Genomic DNA, 19,073 nt, shown 5'->3' with positions numbered 1-19,073 from the left:
TAAATATTTTATTATTGAGAATAAATCTCACTAAGCACTATGGATTTCACAACATCTCATCCATATGATGCAGAACAAATAAATATTCAGCAATGTAATTAAATCCATATAATAATATATATGTATGGTAATAAATCTTTAATTTAATTACATGTCCCATTGTTGCAGTTGTCTCTAAACATCTACATTGTAATTCTCAATTATATTTCAGATCACCATGAAATAAAATTGAAAATTAGACGAGCTTACCTGTAAGCGAAGTCTGATTATAATTTTATGAATGGTGATCTGAAATATAATTACCCACCCTCCCAAAATCAAAACCCATACTGCAACAATAAGAACAAGAGTCTCCTAGATATAGACAGCATGCATATTATCAAGGAGACTAAGTTGGAAATGATAGACTCTAAATTAAGTGAGGAATCCGGAGCTGTCACTGTCATACGCAGTGTCAGTGGTCTTTAAACTTTTTTTTGTTTTTAAAGGCTAAACAATCGCGATGCCGACGAGTGGGAAGAAGGATACTACATTGTAATTCTCAATTATATTTCAGATCACCATTCATAAAATTATAATCAGACTTCGCTTACAGGTAAGCTCGTCTAATTTTCAATTATATTTCAGATCACCATTCATAAAATTATAATCAGACTTCGCTTACAGGTAAGCTCGTCTAATTTTCAATTATAAAGACTTGTAGTTTTATTTCATTTTACTATGCATTCCTTCCATCCATCATCTTCCTAAATCTTGCTGTTAATATTAGGCCTCAAAGAGAAACAGGTTATTGCTCTTGACTATTGCAAGTCGATAAAGCAGATGCAACTTGGGCAATTATGTACATTGTTCCATACGAACATCCAGCAACACATTTGTAGTGTCTAACCCTCTAAAATAGTGTTTAGGTTTCAAAATACAAAAACTAAATGAAACTCAAGCCTACCTATGTAAAAGGTACCTAACGAGTTTATTATTTTTTTTCATTTGTTTTCTTGACAAACATAACCTTTTTGGGCGGTAGATTGATAAAAGTAAACACTGTGCTCCTCTTGAGAAATTTATTAAAAATAGTATTTACAAACTTTTTTGTGAATCTTTTAGTGTCATACGGAAGTATTTAACATAAAAACTACTTACAAGTGTTATCTCAACTGTACATATGTTCCAAGACCTTTAAGTTCACTGCACAGTCCTGCTGGTAGTCATCATCACCACTGCACACAACTTTCTGCTTAGCAACGTTTTTGGTAACTACTTTAAATTATAATGACCACTTTAAACACTATCTTGGAGGCACAACATGCAATTGAAGCCACTTTCATGAAGAAGTTCTCCGAATTTGAATCCAAGTTTAAAGCCAATGAGCCGAAAAGTACCATCACATTGAATCGCCTTCATGAAGAATTCAATGACTTCAAAAGTCATGTTTGGTCACTATTAAACTTCCTCCGGGAACTAATTACTGAGCTCTCTAAAGCAACTGATGTTATTGAGATGAGGCATCGGAGAAAGTTTCTCTTGGTGAACGGGATTCCTGAGGAAATTGAGGGCAATCTCTCAGATTATCTCGCTAAGCTTTTTTGTGAAAAGCTTGGTGTAGGTGATCTAGCAAGTATTCAATTTAAAGCATGTCATCGGCTTGGAAATATTGTGGATGGAAAGTGTCGCCCAGTACTCATTCGGTTTGCTGACTCTTCGTGTCGTACGGCAGTATGGAGGAAAAAGGCTGGATTTTAATTTACTCCATTTGTTATATCTGAATTCCTCACACGCCAACGGCAATCACTATTTCTGCAAGCTCGAAGGAAACTAGGCATGCGTAATTGCTGGACTATGGATGGTAATATATTTGCCAAGCTATCTGACGGCACCAGGCGTCGCATCTTCTCCGAGCAGGACCTGGACGAAATCCCTCAAGGCGTCATCGATGTCGATGCCGAAGGCCAACAGAGGGCTCATTCTCCATCTTCCGTTCCTTCAGCTCAGATTGGCCAACAGTTGAAGACTAAACGCACTGTCCGTAAAAAATAAGTCCTACGATACTGTAACTTTCCTTTTGTTTCAGTTCTATCTATTCTATCTTCTCTTGTTAAATACTATTACTTTGTTTATCTTTATGTTATACTTGTTTGATTGCTTAATCTGTGACCGTGTCATAAATAGGTATAAATTTTGGTTTACCCGAAGTCTCGTATTACTTTATTTACATTTTAAATGAAGGCACAATCACAAAATCTGTGAAACTATCAAAGTCAAATGACAACTGACTGTCATGTCAACTGTCAGATTTATTAGTATTGTTTATGTTGCCAGTTTTGTTACGTTCCGTTTCTCAATTAATGTGTTGTGTTATTAACTTATTGTACCTTTATGATTTCATTACTCCCACTATTTCATAATTATAAGTGTTGTAAAATTACTTCTTACAAGTATTACACGAAGATTGTCTTTAAATGTATTTTACTTAATGTTAAATTTCTTTTAGGATTGTTAAACCATGCTTCTTATATTTATAGCTTTACATGTTGTAGTTACAATATGTACTTTTGTTTTTAATTCTACTGAATATTTTTCTTTTTTATTGTTTTTTTTTTGTCTGTTGTGTGTATGTTTTAATGTTGTATAAAGTTTCATTATATTCTTTTCAGTCTACCGGCAGGACAGGCAGAGATCGCAATTACGGTTTTCGGTAATTTGCCTTCACCTGCTGTAATAATAATTATTAACTATCTTTACTATTTTACCAAATATATTAACATATAAATATATATATATATATACATATACATATCTTTATTTCGTTTTATTTATTTTCATTATTTTAGTATTTTAATATACAAGCATTGTATACATAATCTTTATTTGATATATTACTCAGATGTCTGATAACGAATCGTTTTACTCTGCATGCAGTTCAAGCTGCATGTCGGACTTGAGCGACAGTAGTTTTGGTGATCCTGTGACTTTACGTAATGTGCTGCAGAACTCATTTGATAAATCTCTTTCATCTTTTAATGTCTGCCACCTAAATGCTCAAAGTGTCCCTTCTCACTATGCTGATTTCCTAGATACTTTCTCTTCAACTTCCTTTATTCACGCTATTTTAATATCTGAAAGCTGGTTAAAGCCCAACATTGAATCTACTTCTTTCTGTCTATCTGGTTTTAAGCTAATTAGAAATGATCGAACAGGTAAAGGCGGAGGTGGTGTAGCGATTTACCTGCGCAATGACATTCCTTGTAACGTTATATCTTCCTCTCCTTCCTTGTATTCTGCCACAGCTGAGTATCTTTTCTTGGAAATTAGTGTGGGCCGGACCAAGGCCTTACTCGGGGTCGTTTACTGCCCTCCAGCTATTGACTATTTCTCCAAGCTTGAGGAGGTATTGGAGCAGCTTTGTTCGGACTACTCACATCACATAATCATGGGTGATTTTAACACAGATTTATTGAATAATACACATCGTAGCTTAAAACTTAAAAATATCCTTTCTTCTGTTAATCTTTATGTTCTTCCTTCCTTGCCTACTCATCATAATTTAGACACTTCTGACACTTTGCTAGACTTAGTTATTACTTCATGTCCTTCACTTGCACTTAAGCATGGACAAATATCAGCCTCCGGGTTTTCAAAGCATGACTTGGTTTACTTGGCTTACAAACTGCGTCCTCCAAAAGTTACTCCTGAGACTGTTTGGATGCGCAGTTTCGCGGGTATTGATCTGGATGCACTCGCTGTGGATGCTGCTAATATTGATTGGTCATCAGTGGTTGCTGCTTCTACAGTTGATGAGAAAATGTCTATCTTTAATAATTATATTCTGAAGCTGTACGATGTTCATGCGCCGCTGAAGCCTCATAAATTGAAGCGTCCACCAGCTCCCTGGATCACACGCGGAGTTAGAATGGCCATGTCACGGCGTGATAAGGCTTTCAGAAAATTCAAGCGCGACAGGTGTGATGAGAATTGGTGTCATTACAAGGCCGCACGTAATCGCTGTAATCGGATGGTGAGAGCAGCTAAGCGTAAATATTATTATGATCAAATTAATAACAGCTCTTCAGCTGAAATATGGAAGTTTTTGAACACCTTAGGTGTTGGCAAACCTCACCTCAAGCCTGATCTTACTTCTTTTCCTCTTAATGAGCTTAATCTTCATTTTTCTTCGTCCTCTACTCTCTGTCCCTCTGTTAAGGCTCTTACTATCTCTGATATTTCTTCTATGGCTCCTCCGGACACTGACTTTTTCTCCTTTACTCCAATTACTAACGACGAGATCTTGAAAACTATATCTACTATACAATCCAAAGCAGTTGGCTGTGATGATTTGAGCAGGTCAATGATTATGCCTATATTACCATTTCTCTTATCTACTCTTACTCACATCATCAATTACTCTTTAGTTACAGGGGCTTTTCCTGCAGTTTGGCGTAAAGCTTTAATAATCCCTCTTCCTAAAGTTAGTAACCCCTGCACTCTTAAACAATTTAGACCTATATCTATTCTCCCCTTTCTTTCAAAAATTCTTGAAGCCACTGTTCATAAACAAGTTTCCTCTTTCATCTTTAATAACAATCTCCTCAGTCCCTTTCAGTCCGGATTTCGACCTGGACATAGCACCACAACGGCCTTGCTCAAAGTTCTTGAAGATGTCCGCGAGGGCATGGAGAATAAATTGGTCACTGTTCTCGTTCTTATTGATTTTTCCAACGCCTTCAATATGGTGGACCATGATATTCTTCTTGCCGCTCTTCATCATTTTAGATTCTCGTCTAAGGCACTGGAATGGTTCTCTTCCTATCTTCGGGGGCGACAACAAGCTACCCGCGTAGATCGTACGCATTCTGATTGGTGTAAACTTAATTCTGGAGTGCCTCAAGGTGGTATACTTTCGCCATTGCTTTTCTCAATTTATATTACCTTTCTTACATACTCACTGGATTGCTCGTACCATCTGTATGCAGACGATCTACAGATCTATGTACAAGCTGATGTGAGTAGAATTGATAAAGCGATTGATGTCTTAAACAAGAACCTCAACAATTTAAATCGCTGGTCTAATAGGTATGGTATTAAAGTTAATCCGTCAAAATGCCAAGCAATCATATTAGGTAGTTCTCGACAGCTTGTAAAATTAGATACTAGCACCGTCTCACCTGTCGTGTTTGATGATTCTGTTGTACCATTTACATGTAGCGTAAAGGATCTAGGTTTGTACATTGACTCGTCGTTGAGTTGGTCAGTGCACATTAGCGAGGTCAGCCGGTCGGTGTTCGCGAGACTGCGTAATCTGAATCGTCTCCGCAACTTTCTTCCAGTCCAAGTGAAGGTCATACTTGTGCAGTCACTGATATTTCCGATCATCGATTATGCTGATGTGTGTTGCTCTGAGATTAGTGGTGAGCTGTTGAATAAGCTTGACAGGCTCATCAATTATACCATACGTTTTATCTTCTGTCTACGCAAATTTGATCACATCACATCCTATCGTCGCCAGCTTAAATGGCTTCCCATTCGTGATCGTAGACAGATTAGATCACTGAATACTCTTCACTCTATTCTCTTTGATTCTGTTTCTCCGAGTTATTTAAAACAAAAATTTCGATATCTATGCGATTCCCACGAGCGTCAGCTAAGATCCTTAGATTCCCTTACTCTATCTTTTCCTCTACACCATTCAGGTTTCCTTTCTAATTCCTTTGCCATTCATGCTGCTCGTATCTGGAACGCCCTACCCATTAATCTCAAAAAACTTCTGAACAGGGAGACATTCAAATCAAAAGTCACAGAATACTATCTGAGACAACATTCTGGGAATTAAATTAATTTAGTTTTATCTATTTATTACAATTAATTGTATTTGTTTTTATTTTTTACTTTTTTCTTTTATTTTTTTTTTTCTTTTTTCACTATTTCTGCATTTATATGTTTATTAAATTACCGTTTATATACATCTATACGTACAATATATATCTTATTTTGTTGAATATTTTATTTAGTAAATTTATTTATATTTAATTATATCAATACCGTCCTCGCTGATCTCTGTTTGACCTAAAGGTTGACTGGTAGAGAATGCTCATAGCATTAAGTCCGCCTTTATACCATATGTTAGGTATATTAAGAATGAATAAATAAAATAAATAAACCTCACTTCATATTTAACTTTAAATTATTTTGCTCACAGATTGCCAAAATTCCCGAAATACTCAAGAATGACTAATTGATATATAAGCTTTCAAATTAGGATACTTCCAATTTGTTCCATCTCTAGCCCAAAATTGTATGAAGCATGCCCAGTCTCCTTTATGAAATTTGAAATTTAAATTAAAGTTTGTAATAAAAATATATTATATATGTTATATTTAATTAACTAATAAATTTGAAATCGATCCAGAATATAAAAATATTAATAAAATATCTATTTAAACATGTTTCAATTTATGTAGGTCATATAACATGTAAAAGTTTATACCAACTTTACCATGAACTTTTTTTGGTAGTTAACGCCATCTAGCGACTAAGTGTAAAGCTTTATGGATCGATACATTATCACTTGGACAACTAGTTATGATTTAATCCGCACCACATAGCCTCGGCGCCACCTACCTCAAATCCCGCCTCTAATATGCGATTCGGGTGTCGCATGCGCTCGGTGATGGACGCAAACGCAGCGCTTCCGAATATATTTATTTTGTATTCGTGATTTGCGCGGCGATCGCCGCTGCACGAAAATGGCTATGAGATCTGAACAACTCATAGCCAATGAGGTGTTGGCGTTTATACAGCACGCCATCGACACCATGGATGAAGTTAGCATCATCCAGATTTGTAAGACTAACTTCACACGTGAGGAGATCGTCAGTGCCATGATCCTCCTGTTTGAGTCGCTCGGGATGAGCGACCGGATGCCTTCCCGCAGGAAGGACGAAAAGGGAGAAAAAAGACTCCAGGACATCATCAATCTCCTGAAGGTGACTGATCCTGATGACCTGCCAGCTTTTGTGGCGAAGAACATCCACAAGCTGCCGCCCGTCACGTTCGACCATGTGGATGTAACCAGGCTGTTGAAGGACATCACAACACTGAAGACAAGCCTGGCGGAAGTAGTGCTGAAGTTGGAAGCCTCACAAGATACCATCAGCGACCTACGGGCTGAAATAGCTGCATTACGAAATACGGCAGTAAGTCGCCAGTGGTGAATAACATCAACACGCATCGTGGGGCATGTAACACCTCGTCAGCAAGTTTCGAGTCTGCGAAACTCGACACGACGCCGACCGCTGCGCCCGCATGTGGTCACACGTGCGTCCCCCGCCCCGCACCTCCCCCCGCCGAGGTGTCGCCGTGCGTCGTCATGTCCACGCCTCAACGTGACTACGCTGCAGCTGCCTCCCGCCAGCTACCCGGGAAGAGGAAGACAACGAGGCCAGAGAGGAAAAGCGGGAAACCCCGTATCGAGCCCCCTCGCAGTGCAGTGTCCAACCATGTGGCAGACAAGGATGGCTTTATTAAAGTCGAGCGTAATAAGAGAAAACCTCCTTGTCGTAACCAATGCGGCACAGCACCGACAGGAACGAACCATCTCCTGCGTCCTGCCGTTCCCGTGACGCACGTGTATGTCTCACGACTCCATCACAACACGAAGCCGTCTGACATAACGGAGTACTTGGCTGTTAAAACCAAGTACCGACTGGTGGTCGAGAAGTTGGAGGCGCGTAACGCAGTGAACTTTAGTTCATTTGTTGTACGCGTCCCAACCGAGCATATAGCGACCTTCCTAAAAGAAGACCTGTGGCCAAGGGGGTTGTGTTCCGGAAGTACCGCGGAAGGAGAGCACCCCCGGAAGACACCAGACCCGCGTCTCACGTCGCCGCAAATACGTGATTTAGTTATAAGTATATATTAGTATGTATGTTAGTCTGTAAGGTATATATGATATGGACCTCTGTATTCAATTATACTTTTGTATCTTTGTCTATATTGTCTGAAATAAATGTTTATTATTATTATTATTATTATTATTATTAATATCGTCTCAATGGAATAAATTATGTTTTTCGTGATTGTCGTGTTTTCCTATTTTTATAGGGCGTTTGTTAAAATGTGTGTAATTCTTAAAGTTTTACTTTGTTGGTAATTTTTGTAGTGAATCAGACTATACGTGTGCAGTGTGTGTGTTTACAACCTGATGTAGTTGAACACAGAAGGCACAGATGGCGTTACAGGTAAGGTCGGAGCGTTGATTTCGTGTTTTGGACCCCCATTTATAATCAACTTTGTTTTATTTTTAGTATTTGTTGTTATAGGTGCCAGCTATATACATACATTGTCAAAATTCCAAGTGTCTATCTATTACGGTTTAAGCGGTAGAGGCCTGTGACAGACGGACAGACAGCGGAGTCTTAGTAATGGGGTTCCGTTTTTACCCTTTGGGTACGGAACCCTAAAAAAATTAAAACTTACCTTAATCAGTTGTCATATTGCAAAGGAAAACTCAAAACAAGGAACCGTGTATAGAAGAGTTCACAATCACTGGATCAACTTTCTAAATTAAAATTCGTAACTGAATATCGAAGCCTTAGTAGGCTTGGTGGCCAATCGCGGAGGTGATGACGGAATGCGACTCTTGCGCAGGTAGAGTTAAGCAGTGTTGGTGTTACGTGCCGTTGTGTGCGTGACTGTTGTTACAATGTATAAACAAGATGGCGCTTCGCATGTGTGCATTGTGACGCTGTGAAACATCACGTTTCAACGTTCTGTTAAATTACTGAAGGTGGCTCTCTGTAGGTGTTATCCCACAACGTTTTTATCTTATTGTTCTTTTTGTAGCTTTAAGTTTATCAAATCCAACAAGTCTTGGTTCAATTTTTTAATAAATGTGCATAAAACAAAATAGGGAACTACATTGTTAATAGTATGAATAGTTCACAAAAAAGGTCTTGCATGTACATGGCATTAAAACTACTTAATAAAAACCATATTTTGTTTTAAAGAACCTACTGTAGGTCTACCGACGTGACCTCCCTTATGAATTAAAATGCGCTAATTCAACCTAAATTATGTAGGTACAAAAATACTTTTAAAAGTACCAAATTATCCGATACAACATTAAATCTCGCGGAATTACCGTATATAAATGGAACCATTTTTAATATTGGATTAAAAGGAATGTGAATGCAACACGCCTGATTTAAATGCATTTTTCACGATTGCATGATATTTTTACAATTACGTTACATACTCGTACCATACATCATTTCTTATATTTAATGAAATACTATGCAAATCCATAACACTCAAGCAAACAAGCTGATACTTCATTAGCGCCATCTCGTAGATAACTGAATAATTGTTCTAAATAATTGTATTGAGGTTAACCGCTATGAATATAATAACGTTACCATTTTGATCAAATCTTACGTTAGGTAATTGTCGATGCATTAATTATATTTTCGAAAAAAATATACACACATACATACTCGCATATATACAAAGGGCACAATAGATTTTAAATATACGAGTAGGATAGGATGTAAATAGATGTGATATGTACTAAAAAAACATAATAATATGGTACATATTATTATGTTTTTTTTACCTAATAGTAACCATTTTAATTTGTTGAAAATAATGAGATAAAATCATATCGTTTTTCTAAGTTGTAAAAAATAATTAGGGCGAGCGAAGCGAGTCCTCTATAATTCGAAAATCTTGCAAGCTTTCCATCCCTTTTTTGAAAAAACTACAGGGCTTATAAATTTGAAACTTAACATAGTTACTTAAGGTCATGTCTAGATTGGACCAACACGATTGAAATAAGGTTTTGTACACAAAAAAAAAACACTTTTTTATCAAATTTAAATTTAGTGTAACATTGATGGCTGTATGACTTGGATTATTTTTGTTTAAATAATGGCAGAATAAAAAGAAAACGTCATGTTGAATATGAATTATGACATAATTATGTCAATCAAAAATATGAAAATGCTAACGTGGCAGCGTTTCACCGAGGTTTCACCGGTGTATTTTAAAAGCGTTTTGTTTCAAGTTTTTCTTGGTTTTATAATATAGGAGTAGCCGACGAGCATACAGTCCATATGATGGTAAGTGGCTACTGCCGCCCATGGACATCTGTAATTAACAGAGGTCGGCCACAGAAGCGCCGCTCCCCTGAGGACTAAACTGGAACGTCTCATATAAGTTTTTTTTTAATAATATATGAGTAGCAGACGAGCATGCAGTCCACCTGTAGTAAGTGGCTGCAGCTGTCCATGGACATCTGCAATCAAACCCAGAGAGGATTACATATTCCTACTTGAGGTCGGCCACAGATGCGCCGTTACCCCTGGACTAAACTGGACTAAGCTGGAACGCCTCGAAAAACCATGTATCCCTTACCACACTTTTCGAACCAGAACACAGCGCTGCTGTTATGAGGCAGAACCAGGTGTGGCGGTGGTGCCGCCGGAGTCGAACCACATAGGGTTCTACCACCTTAATTTAAACTATCCGTCCGATTTATTTAGTGTCAAAGAAAAAGTTAATGTATTTACAATATGCGTACCGAAAATGTATCTAATTAATTACTATTAATCCATTCATATAAAATTTACGTATCATCGTATGGTAGGTACATCAATATAGCTCTGACAACTAAGTATAGTATAGCCATATCTTTATGAATTGTATTCTCCAGGTTATACTGGTGTACTTATAGACTGTAATACTGTAAAGTTTCATTCAAATCAGATTAATATAAGGCACAAACATCCATCCATACTCACAAACTTTCGCCTTTATAATATTCGTTGGATATTATAAATGTTTTGACGCAGTGCAGTTTCAAAAACTCCACATATCCGATTAATCTAAGTTTTTGTTTACAGTGGGAAATTATAAAACAATCAAATAAAAAAAACTTAGCGACTGATAATGACATACTGTTTTAATAACTTGTGCGACTACATTACTAAGTGAGCGACTGGAAATATAGAGAGGCAACTTTAGTATTAAGATAGATTAGGTAGTTTTTGTAGTAAGTTAGTATTAAGTAGTTTTTGTAATTGAATTCGTTAGGTTAGGTTGGAACATATAAGACAATATAAAACGAAGCGAGCAGGGCGCGACAGCGCCCAGCGAGCGGGTGGGCCCAATCTGTATGAATTCAGACCTTACCTTTATTCATGATCAATGACATGAGCACACAATATTCTACTTATTATAGTATTTTTCAAAGTGCTTTTTGTATTCGAAACACTTCATTTAAAATAAAATGCTGCTCAGTATTAAAAAAAACATTTGCTAAATATTGAATAAAACGCAGGACGTAATGTTTACACTTAGAAAAATATTAGGTCGCTCAAATTAATGTTTGTAAGTTGCTGTTCTGTTGATTTCTCGTCACTCATACTCCCCGCGCGCCCTCGCAGCGGTAAAGTTGAAATCAGTGCTAGTTCCACATATTTTAATCTTTTAAATAGTAATTAGTCATTTAATGTCAATATAAGTTGTACTATTCTCAACCTTAAATAAACAGTGAAACAGTGACACTACTTAAACATATAAACTTGCACCAGAATCTATAAATAAACATAAAACAACTTCGAAATTGTGGGTGCGAAATAGTGAATAAGTGCATAACGTGGTGACTCATAGTGCCGACATTGAATCATTACCAAATATGGTTACAAAAAGTATCCTATGACATTCATTAAAATCTACTAATACCATACTGTACGTAACTTTCATCGATATTGACACTCATTAGCTGGCGCAGAGGTTAAGAAATCTAACGAACTAAGTGGCGTAAACGACAGGACGTACGTTCAAATCTTGAGAAAAAGAAAAAAAAAAATTTTTTTTTTTTTTTTTTTTTTTTTAAATTCTACCGTTTTGGAACATAAATCACATAAGGATAAAAACATAAAGATACATAAAATTTTGTTATATAAAAATCGTTTATAAATCAAACAATGGATTCAGAAAATATAACATTCAGGAAAATAAGACACGCAATCTCCCTTCAAAATTTGTCTACTTCTTCATCACTATTAGACGACACCGTAACAAGTTTACCAAATATATCACCTAATGAAAATCAAACTGAAACAGAATTAAACGAAATTATCTGTAAGTTAATGTCAGATCTGGAAAGCGCTCACAATGAAATTGAGAGTCTAAATAGCGAAAATACACAATTGAAAACAGAGTTGAGTAGATGCAAGAAAGTTATCGATACTTATAAGAAAATACAGTATGAAAAAACTTGTACCACTCCTCTATCCAACCGAAAAACCAAGCCAAAACCGGTCTGTACGCAAATAATACAAGACACTCAACCCTCAAAAGATGTTATAGACAACGGAAATTTCATATCAACGCCAGAAATTCAATACCCACCATCAACTTCAGTAATATCTAGCTCACCGCAGATGACAAATTCATTTAAACACGAAAATGACAACGCTTCGGCACATCCAAAAAATCCCATATATTCATCAGAAATGGAAAACCATGAAGCCAACAACACCAACTTGCAAAAAATTACTATTCTAGGCGATCAATTAGTAAAAGGCCTGTCATATAGAATAAGGCGATCCCGACAAAATCAATGGAATGATGAATATAAAGTAGAGTCTTTCGTCAAACCGAACGCCAACTGTACGGAAATATTAAAAAACAGTGATGAACTATTAAAGTCTTTGAATAAAAATGATATTATTGTACTAGGTTTAGGAACAAATGAGAAAAACCCATATCATTTTTTTTCTGAATTATGCAATTTTCTATGTAAATTTAAGGATTTTCATATATTTGTAATAAACATTTTGTATAATCGATATCTCAATGTAAACATGTTGAACCATAATATGAAACTATTTGTAAATAATTATCCTAATTGCCAATTTATCCAATGTAACAGTATGCATAATACCTTAAATACTATAAAGTCACAGATAACATTTAAATTAAATACCGAAATTAACTATATTACATATAAAGAACTATATCTCAAGCCAAAATATGATATAATTAAAAGACATCTCAAAACAAAGACCTCAAATACAAACATTACATGTAAAAAATATAAAAAAGGGACAATTCCATATTACTTTTCAAAGAACGAAGATATTAAAAAAAACAATGAAAATCATAGACCTGAAACATTTTTTCGAGAATAACTTGGGATTTCGTAAAGAGAATATAATACTTATTCATCAGAATATTGCAGGTGTTTTGTCAAAAATTGATATATTAGAAATAACACTCGAGGAGTTATCAAAAGAAATTGGTAAAATAGAAATTGTATGTCTTACTGAAACTTTTATAAAATCAGGTAGAGAACAAAACTTAAAATTGAAAGACTATAGCTTAGGCGCGATATTTTCCCGTTCAAAAGACTCAAGAGGAGGCTCATGTATTTTAATTAGAAAAGGACTTTCATATAAGACCTTAAATCTATCTCTCCCAATTGAAATGGATTTCGAGTTTTGTGGATTAGAAATATTAAATTATAACATGATCGTCATTTGTATTTATCGAAGTCCTCTGACAAAACCGGAATGTTTCTTAAATGAACTACAATTACTAACCCATAAACTCGCCAAAAATAAATACTCTAAGAAGCAAATAATATTATGTGGAGATTGGAATATTGACCCCTTAAAAGAAAATAAATATTCAAAAGACCTACAAACGATACTTTTAAATCATAATTTAAAGAATCACATTACTACCTACACAAGAAAAAAGTCCTGTCTTGATCTCATAATAAGTAATAACTCTGAAGCCACATCAAAAATACATTACTTAGGGCTCTCAGACCATGAAACGGCTCAAAGTCTTTGTCTTGAAATAAAAAGCAACGCAAAAGAATTACAAAAACCCTATTGGTGGCTACCAAAAATTGATTACTGTAAAGAAAATACAGATAAATTCAAGGAGGTAATAAGTAACTTATCATTTAGCGATGTACTTATAGAAAAAGACATGAATACCGCATTTAATATTTTCCATGATTATATCACCCTCTTTTACAATCTTTGTTTTCCTACGTTATTAATAAAAGCAACAACTAAACCTATAAAAAAGAGATGGATAACTAAAACTTTAAAAAAAATGCTGTACTGAAAAAAGAAGGCTCTATATGAAATATCACTTGACACGCTCAAATAAAAAGAAACATAAAACACTTTACATGAAGTACTCAACAATTCTGAAAAAGTGCATTCACAAAGCGCAACAAATTGAAAATACGAGATATATTAAACGATCTAACAATATTTGTAAGGCAGCGTGGACACTGATTAAAGATGTTCAAAATAAAAACATTAGTAAAGATATTGCAAAAATTATGGTACATGAAAAATGCTACGAAAATCCGACGGAAATATGTGAACTATTTAACGATTTTTTCATTAATATAGGAAAAAGTGAACATAAAGCACATTCAGGCAATTATACAACAAAAATTATAAATAACAACAAAACAATGTTCTTATTGCCCACCGACGAAACAGAAATTTACAATATAATAATGTCATTAAAAAATACCAATTCGATAGGATACGATTTAATAAATACGAAAATATTAAAACTTATAGCCGCAAACATCAGCCAACCCTTGAGCCATATTATTAATTTATCGTTTTTACAAGGAGCTTTTCCAGAAAGACTTAAAACGTCTATTGTAAAACCAATTTATAAAAAAGGTAACCACGAAGATATAAGTAACTATAGACCTATTACACTAATACCAGTATTGTCGAAGATATTTGAAAAAGCTATGTATAAAAGATTATATAACTTTATTATAAATACGGATATATTAAAGAAAGAACAATTTGGATTTATAAAAAATAGCTCAACTACGCTTGCCTGTTTTACATTAGTAAAATATGTTACTGAAAGCTTAAATGAAGGAGTACCTATCTCTGCATTATTTTTAGATATGAGCAAAGCATTTGACCTAGTAAGTCACGAAAAACTGCTGAGTAAATTATATCAATACGGAATAAGGGGAAAATCATGGGAATGGCTGCATAGTTATCTGACAAATCGTAAACAGTCAGTTGAAATAACAAGAATAATAAATAATTATAGTACTAATTATAAATCAGAGTATAAGGGCACAATAAACGGTGTTCCACAAGGAAGTATACTGGGGCCACTTCTTTTCATTTTATACATAAACGACCTCCCAGACTGCATAGATGATAAATGTATTTTATTTGCGGATGACACCACATTAATGATTAAATGCCATAACGAAATTAATTATAATAAGAAAATTGAAATGTCCTTGAATCATGTCATGAATTGGCTTACAGATAACAATTTAAAAATTAATATCGAAAAAACCAAATTAATACAATTTCAATACCAAAATAGTAATAAACCACAACTTGACATATCTTATCAAAATAATCCAATCACTAATGTAATTTCGAGTAACTTTTTGGGACTTACTATTGATAATTCTCTAAAATGGGACATGCATGTAGACAAAATGGTCAAGAAACTAGACAAATTTATATATGTAATAAAAAGATTACGTCAAACAGTGTCAATGCAAGCTGCTCTGATAGCCTATCATGGATATGTTGCGTCTGTTCTTCGGTATGGAATATTACTCTGGGGTAACGCTGTTAGCGCTCTAAAAGCTTTTAGATTTCAAAAAAGATGTATAAGATCCATCTGCGGCTTAGGACCAGCAGATAGTTGTAAAAATTACTTTAAGAAACATAAAATACTACCTTTACCATGTATCTATTTATATGAAATATGTGTATTTGTAATTAAAAATATTAATTTATTTAAAACAAACCGCGATGTTGGTCAAAATAGATGTAGACATAAAAACAAATTATGGTTACCTGTACAAAGAATAAAACAATTTAAAACAAATGCATATTGTATGGCAATAAAAATATATAATCATTTGCCGGACAGACTGAAAAAATTAGAATTGACAAAATTTAAATATGAACTATTAAATATATTATTAAACAAACAGTATTATAGTGTTAAGGACTTTTTTGATGACAATTAAAGTAACTGCTTATAAATATAATTTAATAAATGACATGATTTAATTATAGTGACAATATATTGTAATAAATATTTATAACACTTTAAATTTTATATGTAAATTGTAATGGACAACTAAGTATGTAAATTAATGTTTATTTATAAGAATAAAACAAAGATTTGTACACCGGATCAACCGGTAGAGTATGCCGAACGCAATTACTATGTATGAACTACTTTATAAACGCATGCTTTTACAAATAAATAAATTCATTCATTCACTCGCAGCCAGTTGCTCCCTTAGTAATACTATAACCAAAATTCATTATTTTTGTCATTCAAAACTTTTATTTGCAGTCACTCGCTTAAATACTACCCGTTTAGAATCCATCCGCAAATTTCATTTCCATTGTCAAAAAATACTTTGTTTGTGACAAAAAGCCCAGTGACAAATTTACAATTTAGCGACTATCACATTGTGTTTTACGGAAATTCGTTCCTGTTTTGTATAGAATTGGTTATGTTAGGTAGAAATATAAAAGAAAATACAAAACTAATTGAGCAGGCCACACACATAATTCATTAATTTAATTCATAAATTTAATAGTTAATTTAACAATTGATAAAAATGTTATTTAATAGAACAGCTTTACGGAATGTATCCCTCGGGGCTTTAGTAAATTAAAGAAGTCGTGGTGAATTCAACATTCACTGATAAATGACCCAAATCGACATGAAGATATAGGTGAAAAACTGAAAGTGAAAAATGCGAAAACTAGGAATTGAATTATTTAACAAACTATTATTCGGAAAGAAACAAATGAGGTATCGTTGGAATGGTCTGAACGAGAGGAATCCGTAGACACCAAAAGGTCATAAAGGTCATCCACCATCTTGTTGATTGGTAACAGACCCCAGATTAGATTATAATGTACTGCGTTTCAGACATCCACAATAGCTTATACCTATATATACTTAAAAAATATTTTTTTGCAAATCAGACGCAATAATTTTATAAGTATGGCGGAGTTTAAATTCAAGAGTAAATAAAAAGATACCAAGGATAAATCGCAAAAAAAAAAATTACAATCCCAAAAAATGGATCTAATATAAGTTATCCACCACAAGCATTTAAAGTGGTTCTGGTTCTGGATCAAAGGTAGCTTTGCTCTTCATAGGTCTTCTGACGAAAGATAGATTTAATAATTTATTGTTAATTAATAAGTGACCACATCATCTTTGATATAGGATCTTAAACTGAATATACCATTCACGATACGCGAGCCCTTATAAAGCTGCGCTTTTTGCTAGTAACTAACTCATAAAAGTTTAAGTAGTTACAAATTCAAGTAGGTACCTACCTACCACTCCTACCAGGTCGACTACGTACCTACTTACTCTAGGTGCGCTTACAAATTTAACTTAGGAAGAGCATGTTTTTCAAAAATTATTCAGGGTGCACAGGTCATATTTCTGCTTATAGACCGACCAACACTTCACTTAACGCGATTTCGGAGGGGGTTAAAACATCGACATCACGGTTGGTTGCCTGTGATTTCAGGGGAAGGTTGAACCCCGAAATGACTACGACTATAATACCTGTACCCGTACCTATCTTGTGTTTTTTAATATACTGAGGATAAAAATAGTGGTTCTGCGTTGCATACATTAAAGATTTTATACCTATTTAGTTACTAATTTAAGGTAGGTAAGATACTAATGATAGTAAAAGAAAGCGCAGGGACTTAAAGAACAATTGGCAAATTTGTATGGAAATTGGAACGGTCCTGTCGTTAACAGTCTTGTAAGTCTATCACGTCAGTTCTAAAAGATTGCAACTTTCAAGTTTGCAACTTGACCAAATTGCTCATACTCCTTATTTAGAGTATTACAAAACGAAATATACCCTTTTGATATTTATATAGGTTCCACACAGCTTACCATCCTGTAAGAGATCTATGCCTCATGAGGGTAAATATAGCTTTAAGGGCGGTGGTCCAAAACAGTTGCTTAGCAATTCAAATTTGAAAATTGTCTACGAAAAAGGTCCAAAGTTCTAAGTTTAAAGAATTTGTTTTTCTCATATATGCTATAGGCGAGTACATACCACAAAACACTTCTCGAAGAAGATTGTTAATAACGAGTAGGTTGTAGCAGTTGAAAAAGCGAACTGTACCCTTACCATGAGTTTTTACGTTTCGACAAATATGACTGTTTTGATATTTGTTTACGTATTGGCCCATACAATTTCCAAGTTCTGATACCGGTCGCATGACATTTCCGCAGTGCTGCTCAACACAAAAATCATTTCTTTATTCTAAATTAAATAGGTATATGAATGAGACATACATATTTTAGAATGAATAAAAATAATAATCAGTTGTATTGTATGGACCAAACCAATGAGCAATTTGCATTTTTATAGTAATTCTAAAAGTTTTATAGCGATTGTGTAGGGCTATAATTGCCGTCTTCGCTGAAGCTTGATCTTGTGAACCAATAATAAACCTATGAAAATTAGCTTTCTACTGAAATAATATCGAGGCATCGTCAATAAATAGCCTCTAACTGTCGCGTATCAAAATTATAGTTGACATACCTACTCTGATGTTCCTACCCATCTGGACTTTTGCATGTGTACATGTAACAAATGAGTATGCAGTCCATCTAATGTCGAATGTCACTTACAGCCATGAACATCAATTTTGAACCTAAATAAATAGTAATTATCTCCCTTTACCATAGATTCGTTCTGTCCTTAGGGAGGAAATAGAAAGCTTTAAATTTACAATCGTATTTACCTGCCTCAAATCAAAATATTGCAGATTACACCATTGTTACATCGGAATAGAGACAGCGGTTTTGCTGCCGCAGCTAACCACTAATACTTTATCAAATTCCAAAACAGTTTTAATAAAGTTTATTAACCTTAGCATTTATATATTATCTTTATTTATATCATTCTTTATTCATATTACTCTATAATAAAAAAAAACCTTCTACCCCAATAATTAATACCCTCAGGTATGTAAAAAAAT

At 34.5% G+C, this 19,073-nt stretch overlaps 1 protein-coding gene across 1 annotated transcript; it reads left to right on the top strand.

The window, feature by feature from the left end:
* Positions 1-6,737: 6,737 nt before the first annotated feature.
* LOC140746605 (uncharacterized) lies at positions 6,738-9,025 on the top strand. The gene is made up of 3 exons (XM_073078729.1): positions 6,738-7,194; positions 7,248-7,721; positions 9,000-9,025. The coding sequence occupies exons 1-3, from the start codon at positions 6,738-6,740 to the stop codon at positions 9,023-9,025; spliced, it is 957 nt and encodes a 318-aa protein (XP_072934830.1).
* The last annotated feature ends 10,048 nt before the right edge of the window (positions 9,026-19,073 follow it).

The sequence above is a fragment of the Epargyreus clarus genome, unplaced genomic scaffold (genome assembly GCF_041222505.1).
Source record: "Epargyreus clarus isolate Ecla_fem2 unplaced genomic scaffold, WU_Ecla_fem_2.2 ptg000013l, whole genome shotgun sequence".
NCBI classification, from domain to species: domain Eukaryota; kingdom Metazoa; phylum Arthropoda; class Insecta; order Lepidoptera; family Hesperiidae; genus Epargyreus; species Epargyreus clarus.
The sequence above is the reverse complement of the archived record's forward strand: the minus strand, read 5'-3'. Positions and strand labels throughout refer to the sequence as shown.

Excerpts from the sequence above, each read along its gene's own strand:
- LOC140746605 (XM_073078729.1), top strand. The coding sequence starts at position 6,738 with ATGGCTATGAGATCTGAACAACTCATAGCCAATGAGGTGTTGGCGTTT. Across the intron at positions 7,195-7,247 it reads ACGAAATACGGCAGTAAGTC|CAAGTTTCGAGTCTGCGAAA; the intron begins GCCAGTGGTGAA and ends ACACCTCGTCAG. Across the intron at positions 7,722-8,999 it reads GGTCGAGAAGTTGGAGGCGC|AACCTACTGTAGGTCTACCG; the intron begins GTAACGCAGTGA and ends TTTGTTTTAAAG.